Below are 16,090 nucleotides of genomic sequence, written 5' to 3' on the forward strand. Positions count from 1 at the left end.
ATTGTTGAATGAACATGTCCCTGGGACATGCCTCTCCATCCCTCAATGTCTCCCTCTCTGACGTCTGTGTGTGTGTGTGTGTGTGTGCGTGTGTGTGTGTGTGTGTGTGTGTGTGTGTGTGTGTGTGTGTGTGTGTGTATGTGTGTGTGTGTGTGTGTGTGTGTGTGTGTGTGTGTGTTAGAGAGAAAGAGAGAGAGTGGAAAGGACAAGCTCTCTCCTTGTAGGGATGTGAGAGAGAGGACTGTACATAGCTCTATGGCAATTCCTCAAACATGTCCTATTTCTAGAGGTGAAGAGAGAAGCGGACTCTTGTAACATTCCCAGAAAGATTTGTTTTAATGTTTGACGCTTTCGTCTGCAGCAGACAGAGATCACTTTATAAACCCCGATGTCCTTCACTCACAAGCTGCCTCACTCACAAGGAGAAAAAAACAAATAGATGTTACAGTAGGAATCCCTGGAATCCACCATCTATAAATATAAATCAAGGTCTGACGCACTCAAGATAGAGAACAGATAAGTAATGAACAGGAACCTTGGCTGTGCTACTCCAGCTCCAGCAAGAGACCAGGATGTTTTTGCAATGTGCTTTTAACGAATACTCTCAACCGCTCTCTATTATGTAATGTGTGCACTCGATCAAAGAACAAGTTCCTATTTCAAACTTTTCTAGGTTAAATTAAAAAAAGGAGGCGAAGGTTTACAACTTCGTCTAAAGAGTGAAAAAAAGGTCCCGGGAGTCATTGAATCTTTGTTAGGCAGATGAGAAAGACGTTTTCAAATGTCTTTCCAACTGCATTTACATGAATGGGATTCCAGCTTCACAATGGTGCTGCTGCTACGCTGCTGTGGTCCTCTCCACACGGCTGATTTTACTGCTGTGCAGTTACTGGTGGGTCCACGCTGCTCCTGTAAGTGTCTCTAAGATTTACCTTGAAAGCAACATATTGCACAATACTTAGTGTCCTACACTGGAGGGTATGATTACTCCTCACTGAAAAGCTCCGTGATTTATCTCTGCAGCAAATGTTTTTTATGGAAGAACTCCATTTTTGTCCGACTGTAAAAAGATGAGCACACTTATCTGGAGAAAACCTGGGAGAAGAGAGTTTATCTTTATTGAGTTAACATGATATGCAATAGTTCTGATATTCAATACTTCATTTTCATGTTTCTCTTTTTTTCACATGTTCTGTATATTTAATACAGAAAGAAGATGTAAATAAGGGTGTCTTGTAATTCCTTTTAGTTTATGTACACTGTATGAATATGTATATGTAAAAAGAGGGTGTACAGACTATAAAACCATTCAGTTCAACAGAAACTTTGAAAATGAACACTCCTATTCTTCCCTGTTTGTTTAATCAATCGTTTATTTAGATACAATCAAACAAAGTCTTTAAAGCAAATTTGATCTGGTTCATTCTCAAAACTGTTCAAATGTTTTTCTTTAAAACTTTGATTTGTTATTGATGGGAACAGGAGTTAAATATTGTGTTTAAAGAGAAAAAAGCTTTGTTAAGAAGTTGATACGGTGCAAATAAAGTCTCTGCTGTGTGGAGTGAAGCTGCGGCCAAATCTCCAAATACCATTCAAACCACTGATTTGCACCCCAGTGACGACGCCAAACATTTTAAATTTCACACAACACTCAGTATGGGCAAAACATTTACAGAACATGCTTTAAAAACCAGATACACTTGGGGAAAGGTAATATGTTTAAGATCACACATACCTTATTATTAGGATACTAATCACGTTCCCTCCTGGTAGGTTTGTAATTTCCTGTCTTTAATGTCGAAATTATGGTGAAAGGAAAAGGGCTGTGGTCATTTTTACGTTTCAGAAGTCATGTTACAGGAAGCGTCTTGTGGTGGGAGCTGCAGGCCTGTGAGACGCATGTCATGTCTGTGTAGGGAAGACGTAAGACAGAGGACCTTATATGGAAAGGGCTCGGCACTAACGCTATGTCCTCCAGGCTGCCGCGGATTGACTCACTCCAACTGTCTAATTAAAATAAGTAACCCTCCACTAAGCGCTGTACGGTTACACACCTGCTACACTTGGCACAAACTGTTTCAACAGTGAGAAGAGTGCATGTTAATGGAGAAGACAGCAGTCGGGGAGGGGGACAAAATGGCTAAGTCCCCTTTTCCTCCAAGCCAAACATCCCAATTAAGCGCACTCGAGCAGCGGTACGGTGCTGGTTGTCATGGTTTGACCCCCGTCTCTCACTACATCAATCAGGCGGCTGGAAAACACGAGATGCCAGGCGGACCTACACGGGTGCTCTCAGTCAAATCGCCATGACAACACAAACAAAACAGCACAAAGCGGCACCAAGCCCTCGATGAATAGTGAATGCGCTTCAGTCAGGTCAGAAACAAGCCCGGCTGACAAGCGCTGCTCAAGCACATCGTGGCAGAGCAACGTTTTTTACCTTAAAATAGCAACTTCAACTTCAGCCTGATTTGGAATAGAGAGAATGGTTAATTTCCACTTCTCACACTGAACACACGTTCGTGCACGATCTCCTGAGAGAAGTGTGGAACTGCCAGAATCAAACCAAACTTTAGATCACTTAAAAATAATTAGAAGTCGTTAAAAACCTGCGTTTATCTCCAACATTCAGAGCCCAAAATTAAAATATCAAGAATTCTACAGAAAGTTTGGTAAATTTGTTGCAGCAGCAGCTCTTCTGGTTAATAAGTCTAGGATAATGAGAAATATCCAGTGTACAGCTTTGTGTCAATTCAGCAAGTCAAGTCAACTCATTGATGGACTTTGTTTTTCACGCTTGGACACTGAGCCAACAGAATTAGAGACTGTGTGTGGCTGCAGAGGGCGCTGTTGCTACGTAAAATTCACCCAGTGTTGCTTTAAACGGGTATTTGGACACGATGGAGCCTAATTCATGCACCAGATTGACTTTGTAACTCAATTCCAACTCATTCCAACTCTTTTGGCTTTCTACCAACCAAAATGCCCAAGATAATTGTTAAGTTTCACCTACTCTCTGGATGGCAGCGTGTTCCGGCTGCATATGGGTATGGAAATACTTAATCACAGGTTAAATCTTAAGAATATACGTTTTTTGCGCTTTCCAGCAGCTAAGACGTTAAAAAAACCGGGGTTCATTCAAAGGTACAACAACATAACTCAAGAAGGCACTTGAACACTAATGGATACTTGGAATGGGAAATGAGTTTCACTTTCAGCGACTGTGGTAAACGTATAAATTGCCTTGCAACTTGAGAGCCGTGCAAAGCGCTTGACAGGGCTTTATATCGGGGGATGTCTGTTATCAAGAGCGAGTCACTATCACTGTTATCACTGTCCCTCTGCAGTAATTGTGGGTTGTAGTTCAAGCTGCAAACCACAAAGTCTGCACGTCTTTTTGCACGTCTTTGAATTTATACCACATGGGCTCATTCTCCTCTAAGCAGCAAACCGTCTCAAGCGGAGACAAAGAGGATTCCATCAAAAAATAATAGAGTGAGCGATCTAAATCAAAATCAAGTTATTCTTTATAACTCTGCCATATTGCATTGGGGAGATTGAAAGCAGATGCCTCGACGCAGCTCGAGACAGACACCAGAGAGCTCAGCCGGGGATCAAACACATACTGCAGATGATATTTTTCTACTAAAACACACATGTAACCTGAACACGTCTTTAGGAGCCTGCGTAAAATCACAGTTTATTAGATTATTGTCCGTGAAGATGATAAAAAAGCCAAAAGATTCAAAACGGTCTCTATTAAATGTCACTTTCCATGTTCAAATGTTTGAGAGATTTAATAGAAGAGACAGAAACAAACGTTTTGGCAGCTCCGCGGCGCAGACCACACGCTTTCGGCCTCACAGATTTCAGCCAGTCTTTCTCCACCTGATTAGATTTCTTCTGGATCTGAGCCGAACTCTCACATAGAGCTTTACAATATGCGTTATATGTTTTCTAGGTGATCCTTTAAATATTAAACCATGAAAAGGGCGTATTCTGACATTTTAAGAATGAAAGTTCTTAATCCATAGGCCATTAAATATGACTGATGGTTATGTTTGCGACAAATTTAAATTGATTATGTTGAAGTAGCTTCATCATATGAAAACATAAAAGTAGTTGCATCAAACGCATCCGGAGGGACAGAGATCTTATGCAAACAAAGAGCTAAAATTTGCTTGTAAAAATGTTCCCTCCAAGTATCACATGCCACTAAAACAGCAAACAAAAGGATACGAAGGGCAAGTAGGGGAAGTGAGGGGTCGATGGAAAAAGAAGGGAACAATTTCACTGCGCTGCCCTCGTCCCGACCCAGGGGAACCAGACAATGATGAACACAGGCATGCATAATCGGGTGAAGCTTTTCTACAGATTGTAAAACCATATAAGTAATCATAAGTAGTGCTATAATAGCGCGTCCACTCAAATCAATAGAATTTGCCAGTGGAAGTCTTTCCATGTGGAGGCTTGTCAAGAAATTCCTGAATAAAGGAGCTGGAATAACCACAGACAACAAGGATGGAAAGAGTCTGGAGGATCAGGCATCCGCACACAAAATGTACAGAACTAAGTCCTTCCTCCAGTGCACGTCCATACAACACTGGGTGGTCTCGCTTCTGACGGTTAGTTGCTTTGTTAAAAAGTTGAGTCAATAACACAGAATTAACATCACAGACACAACTTGTATATACATTCGTACAAAATACTAGTTTTTTTGATGAAAGGGTTGATGATAACCTTTCGAACACAAAACCATTTCAGAGCTCAAAGTCTCCAATTCAACGTCAGTGGACTAAATTATTCACGGAGGGAATTTCTCCATATGTACAAAATGGACTTGTGCGCAAGTGCCTGGCGCTTGCATTCGCTCGAATGACCAGCAGAGGGCGACTCCACTGGTTGCTTCAAGAAGTCTTTGTATAGGCGTCAATTAGAAATGTATCAAATTAAACATTTACCTATATAGGAGTTTATGTTCTCAATCATTAGTTTCAAGTCTTCTTCAGTACAGCATGATATTAATTTTGTAAACTATCGCCCCATTTAGAGTAAAATAGAAGTTAAAGCTTGGTATGTATTTGGATCATGGATACAGTGTGATTGACAGTTAGTATCGTCCAATGGGTGCAGGTCACAGGTAACGAGGTGCGTACATCATTCTCCCCCAAATATAGTTGCGTTTTTTGAAAATTTTTAGTCAGTATTTCAATGACACCCAACTGAATATTACACAATGAATATTTATGGCACAGGATATACACTGTCCTCCGACTCACATCTTTATTTAGTGCTTTTACAAGGGCCAAATACTCCTTAAAAGGAACAAGGAAAACAGGCTGCGGTCGTCTGGTCGTGAGGAACCGGCCTTAAATTATGTACATAATCCGAGGATCAGTTACATATGGGACCCATATGTCGAGTCATTACATCATTATTCCAGTTATCGTATCCATCTAAGCAAAACAATACGAGATCTAATGTGATACCAACAGATGGTTATTCTTTACAGAAAAGTCTATTTAACATTGTCGCTGTCTAATGAACCTGAAAATAGGCCTGTGGTCTGCTCCATTTTCTACTAATTCATCTAATGGCTGAGCTGAAGTAATGGTTAAACTGTTGACAGATGTTTCCATACATATACGTACCTTCGGCTGACTTACTCGTAATTACAGTTAGTTGATACAGATACGGTAGATGGATAAAACTGACATCTACAATATTTATATATTTATATAAAAAGTATGTGAATAAATGTATATATAACCTTTTAGCTATACCGCTACCGTCTGCATCATGTTGGCCTGATGTGACAATAGGATTCTAGTATTAATAGACAAATGGAAAAATGATCACTGGCACAATAACAGGATATCTAAGCCGTTCACTCTGAAAATTGAATAAAGGGCGAGTGGCTCTGCAGCTCCTGACCGCTGATGACTCAGCACAGGGCGGCTGGTGGACGACCTTTTATGGTCCAGAGCTAAACCGCAACCATGGGCCACAAAAAATGACTCGTCAGACCGACCACTTCACATGCACTCCAGATTTGAATAGATGCAAAGTTCCTGTCGGGTCACCTGTCTCTGTTTTGAATAATCTTTATACTATGAAAACATGACACAGCAAATACCAGATATAATTATATCGATACCATTTTTGATATTATACCAAAAATCTATATGAAAGCAGGATATATGTCCTCTTGACCCTCAAGAATTGAAGTGAAAATGCACTAAGTTGTTGGACATTTTCAATATATTCATTTTCATCTTCACCTCTGGCAGGATTTAGATTTTTTTCTATATTTATACATTTTAACTCTTGAATGTACTCCAATATCTAATCAGGTGACGAGTGTGGAGCTCCTGGGTCACGTATTGTTTTTGAGATATGATGACAGGATGTGTGCCGACAGCTACGTGCACGTTAACAACACGTGCCAGGTACATTTATTATCACAGTAGCAAGGCATAAAAATAGTCTGAGCAGCTATGCTGGCCTTTGTGTACCCTTTGGAGTAATTATGTCCTGACACAAAGTCACTTCACTTCTCGGCACATAACTTTCAAAATGTTGTAACCGATCCCGCCAGCAAATAAACACTGTAACTGACCTTGGACCCGACACTGAGATCGCAATTACATAACAGGAAGCAGTTAGAGGTGAATAACACAGCTCAGTCTGCAGCAGACAGTTATTTTCACAGCACTGGTCACACTGGTAGAAGCAAGCTGACTACTTCTAATCCTGTTTGACAAGAGGCATGTTATTATAATTGAGACACTTCAGACAGCTCCGGGTTCGAATCCACCAAAGACCAACATTAAACTCTGCTGCACTTCTTAAAATGATTGCAACAATATGAAGATAAACGCTGTAACTATAACTATGTTTATGCAGAGGACGGACCTGTCAGATAAACAGGCCTGATTGTAAACGGCTCTTCCAGGAGAACCTCCCCCCGGGCTCAGGCCTCGACAGAACCTCGTCAGCCCACTCGGAATTTATGTGGCACACAGATAGTTATTCCAGAACCTCTGTGGCTTTCTAGAGTTTCATTCTAATGGGCTGTTTAAGGACAGGTCCTGATGCTTCCAGTGCAGAACCCAGCACACCCTGTCTCCCCTGTGTCTCTCATCAGAACTAATGCCAGGGAGCAAGGCCAGGGCACTTCGCACTATCCCGCCTCCGAATGACAGCAGGCGTTAACAGCCACCGGCTTAATCCTCCAAATATATCCGGAAAGGCCGTCGGAGGAAATTCAAGGGAGGGTGGGCTCGTTCTCCTTTTTTTCTACTTAAATTGACGGATGTTGGGGTCACGGCTAAGTTATGTAACATTATTATGACAATAGTCACAGGGGGGGGGTGCGGAATAACAGGGGCCACGAACTGTTGGAGAGGGTTTCTAAATCCAGCAATGAGTGTCACACAGGAGATGAATGGGACCTGAACTTTATCACTGACCAGGCAAAGGGCAAAGTGAGCGTGAGTAGCATTCCTCAGAGGTGTCGTGAAGTAAAGGCTACGCAAGTGGTGTTTATGTGTGTGTGTGTGTGTGTGTGTGTGTGTGTGTGTGTGTGTGTGTGTGTGTGTGTGTGTGTGTGTGTGTGTGTGTGTGTGTGTGTGTGTGTGTGTGTGTGTGTGTCACTCACCCGTGAGATGGTGAGGGGCAGACAGAAGTCTTTCCCCCCTTGCAGTCTGAAGCCCCAGGGGGCGGGGCCAGCCAGGGAGACGCTGTAGCTGCTGCTCATGATTCACCTGGAGACAGAACAACACACTGTTATACTCCCTGTGCGCAAATCCATATTAAAAGAGATATGATATAACAAGAGGACGATTCTCCACAGAGAAAGAACAAATATTCAGATACGACAGAGAATACAAATGGAAGATAATAACAGGAATAAAGAAAGTGTGTATTCATGCATTAGGTTGTATACGTGCGCTGTGCAGCCCACACTGACATTTGGTAAAGATTACTGTTATCAATGTAGAGCACTGTAATCTGCTCATTCTGCTAAAACCCAAACAGCAGCATTCCACTGATGAATAGAAATTAAAGGTTGTGTATGCTGCTGCTGGTTTTTCCATCCTTTTCCTAGCGATAATAACTATCTTACATCTTAAAAAATAAGGAATGTTTTCCCTCTTTCCTTAATATATAATTTCACAATATGTCATCACAAATGTTTTGCAGATATGATGTACAGTCAATGTCTTTAGACTTTTCTTGACTTTTATCATACAGCATTCCACAAACAAGCAGTTTAAATTCAAGTGCAACTTTCTAATATGAGTTCTCTATTTAAGATGCCAGCTCTGCAGCTTTGGAGCATGTCTGTGTAAAGGAGCGAGCCTGTAACATATCGTTTACAGTGAATCCTCTCGAGAGCAGGACAGAGGGTTTAACGAGGAACTGGAAGTCAAAGAACCACCATGAAAGAGCTTCAAATCTTCACCATGAAGCAGGGTTCAACTTTTTTCATATTGGACTGTCAAAAAACCCTTTAGAGTGCGAAATGGCGTTCTTCTCCTTCTTCTTTTTCCAGCGCATTGGAAGTGATGTTTGCAAAAAAGAACGAGGGAACAGTCGGAAATATGTGACACATAAACACAGATAATCGTTTGTTTAGCTTCAATGAAACTCAGATCAGACATTCTATCATCTCAGTGTCCTCTCACTGAACCGGCTGCTGAATAACCCTCGAACAAAACAAAACCAATCTGAGATCATCAATATTTCTATAATATGAATATAAGAATATGGAGCTACTGAATGCATGACTATTGTTAATAATTAGCACAGATTTACAGATATGTAAATGAAACTATAATCACACTGTCGTTTGGACAAATAGGGGTTTAAGAAAAAATACCAGTGGTGAGGTAACTATTTTCAATTAGGCATTGGAAGGCATCGTATCTTCTTTATTCCAAAAGATTTTTCGTGTGTTCTGTGCCAGAATAATCAATCACACTCATTCCTGGGTTTTAGAAATGAATAAAACATTAATTATATCACCAGCATGCAGTAAGATCTTGCTAAAAAACCTGTTAAATTCTATGTGACAGAGTGAGGACTGATCTTTCCTAAGACAATTGTCGTTCTGCTCGGCCTGAACACTGACAAATTATTGACGAAGGCAACACCCTGGATGTCTGGAGACTTGCTGGAGCTCAGCTTCACTTCTGCCGGCTCAGAGATTCATTGTTGCCACAAATGGCATTTACAGCATACATTACGTACATCACCTCATGGGTGGATCATATCCTGATTATGGTAACGTGCATGCAAATTAAATAGACAGTTCCAGAAAATGAGACACTGAAAAGAGGATTTGAGGCCATAAAATAGTTCATGCACAGTTGATTTTCACTGGTTGAAGCCCTGCCTGTCATGCATTCCTTTTCCCCTGAAAAACTGAAGCTGCAAGCTATTTATTGGAAGCGAGACCCAAGTTAAGTGCAGTCACATGTGGAGATTTAGAGCATTATCTAATTCATTAGGTTGATGACTGGGGATATTGGTTATCCCATATTTGCAGAATACACTTTACTGTCCAATAAGAAAGAGAGGAAGAAAGAGTGTGGTGTGGTCTGCTGCTGCTTCTGTGCACAGTTTCAGCAAAACCCCCGGATCACGTGGAAATACATGATGTCCCCTTTGAGCTGCCCAATGCAAAGAGGAGGATGTTGACATGAAAACAGGACATCAAAAGACTCGCCCATGAGCATTACACGTCATGTACCGTACACTGCAATTACAAGGAAGAGGGGGAAGTACAGAGGTAAAGCTGCATGAGTCTGTCTTTGAACAGATGGAAGCATTGATAATAGTTATCAGAATTTACTCGTAAAAGCAACCGAGACCCAGAGGAGGCCAAGACTTTATGTTAGAAAAGGTGATGAAGGAAACGGGAGGTGGATAGATAAATAGCTTCTATCCCTTTGTAATGAAATTATAGGGTTTAAAGTTAATGTTTAATTTAAACGTTTTTGGCTTTGGAGAACTTTGCGAAATACATATTCTAATTGTAACTGGCAACCTGCCCAGGGTGAACTCTGCCTCTCACCCAATGTAAACTGGGATTGGATCTGGCCCCCCCACAACCCTTAAAGGACAGCGATGGATTGATGGAAAACTTCTTAAAACTAAGAAACTACACATTTCAACCCCTGCCTTGAAAATAACCATCAAAAGAGATACACTGCATATATTCATGTGTGCTGGGCAGTGCAGACTAAACATACTTTCCCAGTGAGTATTTCATGTATAATAACACCTTGTAATCTCAGAGGCATGTCATTTCGACATTGCAAGTCATGCTTCCGTCACAAATCCCCTCAGGGCCGCAGCACCACCTGCTGCAGCCCGTCCCCTGGTCAGACGTACCAGACACAAATCAAATCGGAGGCTCATGCCTGCACGCTGTCTCATCGCCGGCACGCCTGGAGGGGAACAGGCCTCTTTAAAGCCGAGCAGACATAAAAGTGTGCCGGGAGGTGGAGGAGAAGAAGTAAAAATCGCATGTGAAAGTGACAGGGAGGAGCCGAACACCTGGAAGGCAGCAGGGCATGAAGAGCTCTAGTATTCATGCTATGCACTTTCACAATCAAGCGGATATTCTCAAACACACATATGCAGAATATGCAGGTCTATAATGAGACAGAAAGCAATTGAAGAAGGCAGTCTTCCTCTTCAAGGTGACTTGGAGTTGAGCTGGGAAAGAAAAGGCCTAAACAATAAGATTTTCCATCCATTGTCCATCTAATGATTCTACTTATCCTGTGAGGGTCATGGTTGGGCCAATCCCAGCTGACGTTGGGCGAGAGGCGGGACACACTGTGGACTGTTGTTCCATGCATTGTCACTATGAAATGTAATCCCTGCATGCACTTGCATTGTCTGAGTAACATCACTGTATACAAAACTGCTATAGAAGTCTCCAGAACATATGAATACGCTCTTATATTTATTAATATTAAAGTTTTTTGAGATTTACAACAGCACAAGGCAGCTGAACTCTAACGTCACGGAAGCTGCTGATGCCACAACCACAACTTTCACACTGTTCCAGGCGACAATGGCAATTTACTCAAGTGACACAAAACACAATGGACATCAACACTGATTTTATTCAACACCCTTTGATCCAAAAGTCCCAGCTAGAGGACACTCTGCCATTGTTAAATCACCAAACCCTCAAGGAATGCACAGCGTCGAATTGCTGTGTCACAAGTACATGAGATTCCTTCCGTATTGGATTTCCCAGCTGACGTCTCAATAAAAAGGTACATGACATGTTTGGGAGAAGGCAAATAGCTGAAATTTTGGCTGACGCTGACTCAAAGTTATGCTGGACCCGCATATCAAACGCATATCTCTTCCTAATATGGAGAAAACAAACATAAGGCCCGTCTCATCTCGTGTCACTGCCTGTTTTCCAGTCCCTTATGATATCATGCAGAGACATGAGCGGACACACCTTCTCAGTGTTCCCAAACAAAGGCAAACAGTCGGGCTCTGCACGGAACATTTTATCAGCAGCACCCACATTAACCTCTTTTTCTATCTGGGCTATTTAGAGCTTAATTCTGGTCATTTGTCACTCGGGGCCTTATCTTTCCAGTTCCTGTCATAACGGCGCTTTATTCTGTCAAATGTTTCAACACTTCACACCAGAAGCCAGATTACAACACAATCCTTTCAGCACAGGACACAGGAGAACTGCTGACCAACTTATCTAGTGGCTCAGACATGCACATGTTGCTGTCGTAGATGTTATTTTAACTCGCTTAGTACGTGCAATATCTAAATAGTCTGATGCTGAATTCAAATGCAACAAGTTTACAGTGAATGTGAACTGCCAAGTGGAAATAAGCAGGATTTAATGTGACGTTGGGGTTAAAGGTTTACACAATTACTGTATAATAATAATAATCATTGTAAAAAAGCTTTCATAATTGGTAATCACTACTACGTGTTCGTCATGCTCATGTCTCAATGCTTCAGGACACAATGTGGCTGGTGACATCATCATCATCGACAGGACGTGTTGACTCACAGAGGGAGGTTGATTCTCACAGTGTGAGGTCATTAACTGCACCAATAACTAACTGTCTATGGAAATAAGATGACGACAGATATGCCAACTTAAAATCAGGTGGACTTGTTCCAGCCTGACTTTATGGGACAAGTCTGTCCCTGCTGGTTAAATGTTTGCTTTAAAGCAAGTGTCTTTATAAAAAAAACTAAACCTTTAGTAGAGTATGATGAAATTTCAACTTTCACATGTCTTACCTTTAATAATATGAATGAAATACAACGGTAACTTATTCTCATAATAATAACAGTTGAAGTCATGGGGCAGATCAATCATTCATTTTCCTGTTTGCAGAACCTGTCCCTCCCTGCACTGTTCATTCTTCTCACGGAAGCTGAGCATTGACTTGTCTTTACTCTGTGTTCCAGTGGGTGTGACATTAAACCACATGTCTGACTTTATTCTAACCCCACTCTCAGTCTGGTTGTTACTGGTTAATAGTCAAGTTAAAGTGTGGACAACTGTGGTGGTGCTGGTGCTATAATAAAGAGTTTATTAGAGGAAAGGTACACAATGAAGTTTTTATGATGAGTTCGAAGTAGAAAGTCTGTGACAGGGTCGTAAACGTGAAGCAGTGAAAGTGAGTTTCAGTCAGTGTCCAGGTGTCGGGACTCACCTCGCTCGTGTAGCCGGGTCCGGTGCTCGGGCTCTGGGTGAGGAGCGAGACTTCGGTCCGTCGCTTGTCAGTTTCCAAGAGGAGTGGAGAGAGCGGAACTGAGGCTTCCGCATATAAGCCAGCCCCACGAGGGTGTGTGTGTGTGTGTGTGTGCGTGTGTCTGTATGTGTGTGTGTGTGTGTGAGAGAGAGAGAGAGAGAGAGAGAGAGAGAGAGAGAGAGAGAGAGAGAGAGAGAGACAGACAGAGAGAGAGAGAGAGAGAGAGAGAGAGACCGAGAGAGAGAGAGAGAGTGTGTGTGCGTGTGATGGAGCGAGAGAGCGTGAACGTGAGAGAGTGGGTGTGCGCGTGTGTGATGGAGAGACAGTGTGTGTGCGTGTGTGTGTGTGTGCGCGTGTGTGTGTGCGTGTGGGACGCTTCGCGCCTTTGACTGGAGGCGACACTGCAGCAGTTGCAGGTGCAGACTTGATAAACTTGAGACAGTTCAGGTGAGTTACAGTAAAAACTGTTTTTAAAAGTACAAAGTGGAGCTGAGCTCTCCCCAAGGAGACTGATGGTAAAACCTCCTCATGACAAGTAAAACCAGAAATGACAAACCCAGTAAGACCTCCCATCTCCTCAGTGACTATGGTGTCTGGTGCTATATTGGCTCATCGTTTGTAGGTTTATTCTTCTGTTCTGTCTGTCTGTCTGTCTGTCTGTCTGTCTGTCTGTCTGTCTGTCTGTCTGTCTGTCTGTCTGTCTGTCTGTCTGTCTGTCTGTCTGTCTGTCTGTCTGTCTGTCTGTCTGTCTGTCTGTCTGTCTGTCTGTCTGTCTGTCTGTCTGTCTGTCTGTCTGTCTGTCTGTCTGTCTGTCTGTCTGTCTGGTTGTTTAGTTGTTTGGTTGTTTGGTCGGTTGTTTGGTCTGATGGTTGTTTAGATGGTTGGCTGGTCAGTCGGTTGGTTTTTTGGTTGGTTGGTTTGTTGTGTAGTCGGTTGTCTGGTCAGTCGCTTGGTTGGTGTATTGGTTGGTTGGTTGGTTGGTTGGTTGTTTGGTCGGTTGGTTGGTCGGTTGGTTGGTTGGTTGGTTGCTTGGTTGGTTGGTCTGTTGGTTGCTGGTCAGTTGGTTGGTTGGTTGGTTGGTCTGTTGGTTGCTGATCAGTTGGTTGGTTGGTTGGTTGGTTGGTTGGTTGGTTGGTTGGTTGGTTGGTTGGTTGGTTGGTTGGTTGGTTGGTTGGTTGGTTGGTTGGTCAGTTGGTTGGTTGGTCAGTTGGTTGGTTGGTTGGTTGGTTGGTTGGTTGGTTGGTTGGTCCGTTGGTTGCTGGTCAGTGGCTTAGTCTGTTTGTTGCTTGGTTGAATAACACAAAAACTACTGAATGGATTTACACGAAACTTAGAGGAAGGATGGAGCATGAGCCAATAAATAACTCATTCAATTTGGCATAGATCCAGAAATTTGAATCAAATATTTTGTTAAGTAGGGCATTTTGCTCTGTGAAAAATATCAGCGTCTTTTGGATTTGATTGTGTTTTCATAGTAGCAGAAGCTTTTTTCAGCCACTGTCTAGTAACAAATCGAAACCTGTAACTAGCACCATCTGGATAAGCTCCTAACTTTGCTAAATCCTCTCTCGTTGGTATGATTGGGTCACATAAAGTGATGTAAAACAAGAAATGGAGCGATTAGCCTGTGGTGGTGAACAGCTCTATATTAAGGACATATTTGCATGATGTTAGCAAAGAAATATTTGAACATGTGACAGGGCAGCAGCTTGCCCTGTTGCATCAATGGACCATTCTTTCCACTGCATGCATTCTAAACGCCATAGGCTGCAAGTCAGATATGTTAAATGTACCAGTCTCTTACCCTCCAGCACAGCAATTAAATAACAATGAACAAATGTGGGTAGAATGTGAAGTACAAGACACATTATTTACTCCAATGTGGTTATTTCTGCTTTGACATTGACATATATCTTAAAAGTGTTTAATTACACACAGTTTGACACATTCACAATGGTTTTCTTATTTATTATAAAGCATAGTTTTGTTTGACATTATCACTTTTGTATCATTCATTATTTCAGCTAGTATTCATTTGACGGTTACTGAGACAAGGCAGTGCCAGAGCAGCAGGTTTCAGGGTTTACTCTGATTCCTAGTGTTATGGGGTTGGTACGCTCTCTAGTGGTCAGCAAAGAAAGTGCATGCTCATCACTCTGGAGGCCTCTATAGAATGAATGGCCTCGGGGAGTTATTGTTAATCCTGTCTTCCTCTGCACGTGGGCAGATCCACAGCTCAACATGTGTCACTCATCTCGTCTTGTGTACAGAGCATCTAGCCTGAGGGCGAGGTTTTCCTGCAGCAACTCAAGGCAATAAGAATAGAGAGCAATATAAAAGTATGAGTTGCATAAACATATAGACAACAGTGCTGATAGTAAGTGAAAGTCACAGTATTTATCACATATACCTGTGCACTGCATATTTATTTGGCCAGAAAAGGCCAGAAATGTAATACATTTTAAATTTACATTTAAAATATGACTGTAATCCAGTTTCAAACAGGAATGAGAGTCAACATTGTATTTTGAGTTTAAGAAAGTGTTTTATCACAGCAAGTGAATGTGTCCTGCTACTAATATCTTATTTAATAATGACTTATAATTATCAGGCCCGAGCACTGAGAGGCACTGACAGACAGTCAGGCTTTTTGAGGGCTTTAACAAGCTCACTTTATAATTTTTTATTTAATTTTTTATTTTTTTAATGTATTTACCTCCTGCACAGAAGTGAACCGCGCAGGTTTAATTTAATTTAATTTAATTTAATCTTTTAAATTTTTAAAATTTTCTAGTGTTTTCTCAGTTTTTTCTGTTTAGCCTTTTTGTAATCTTTTCTAGTTTACTGTATTTTGCACGTTTGTTTTGTTTTGTAGGAACCTTAGCCTTAATTTAAGGACTCGTTTGTTTTGCTACTGAACTTTGTTTTGCTTCCGTAACTTGTATTATCAATTGAATAACATGTACTTTTACTAAATGGAGTTGTGGTGATGTTCTGTGCTCAGGTCCTGTTATTTTGAAGCTTTATATGATCTTAAATGAATTTGGTTAGGTGGTGACCTGATAGCTGAATGGTTAGGATGCACATACTATGGTCATATATGAGCTCTGGTTATTATTATTATTATTAGTAGTAGTAGTAGTAGTAGTAGTAGTAGTAGTAGTAGTAGTAGTAGTAGTATTAGTATTATCATTATTATCATTATTATTATTATTATTATTATTATTATTATTATTATTATTATTATTATTATTATTATTATTATTACAGTCTAAAGCTGCTTTCAGACATGCACTGAAGTCTGTAAATTTGTCAGAACGCAA

General features: G+C 41.3%; 1 protein-coding gene across 1 annotated transcript in view; it reads right to left on the reverse strand.

Moving 5' to 3' along the window:
• The window catches only part of pdlim5b (PDZ and LIM domain 5b), a 38,691-nt gene extending 25,816 nt beyond the window's left edge, over window positions 1-12,875 (reverse strand). Inside the window, exons 1-2 of the mRNA XM_061068780.1 lie at window positions 12,729-12,875; window positions 7,661-7,766 (exon numbers count right to left, since the gene is read on the reverse strand). Of these exons, the coding sequence (XP_060924763.1) occupies window positions 7,661-7,759 (99 nt within the window). The 5' untranslated portion in view covers window positions 7,760-7,766; window positions 12,729-12,875. The remainder of the gene's footprint in view (window positions 1-7,660; window positions 7,767-12,728) is intronic.
• Between the last annotated feature and the right edge of the window lie 3,215 nt (window positions 12,876-16,090).

This window comes from Limanda limanda, chromosome 1 (genome assembly GCF_963576545.1).
Source record: "Limanda limanda chromosome 1, fLimLim1.1, whole genome shotgun sequence".
Taxonomy (NCBI): Eukaryota; Metazoa; Chordata; class Actinopteri; order Pleuronectiformes; family Pleuronectidae; genus Limanda; species Limanda limanda.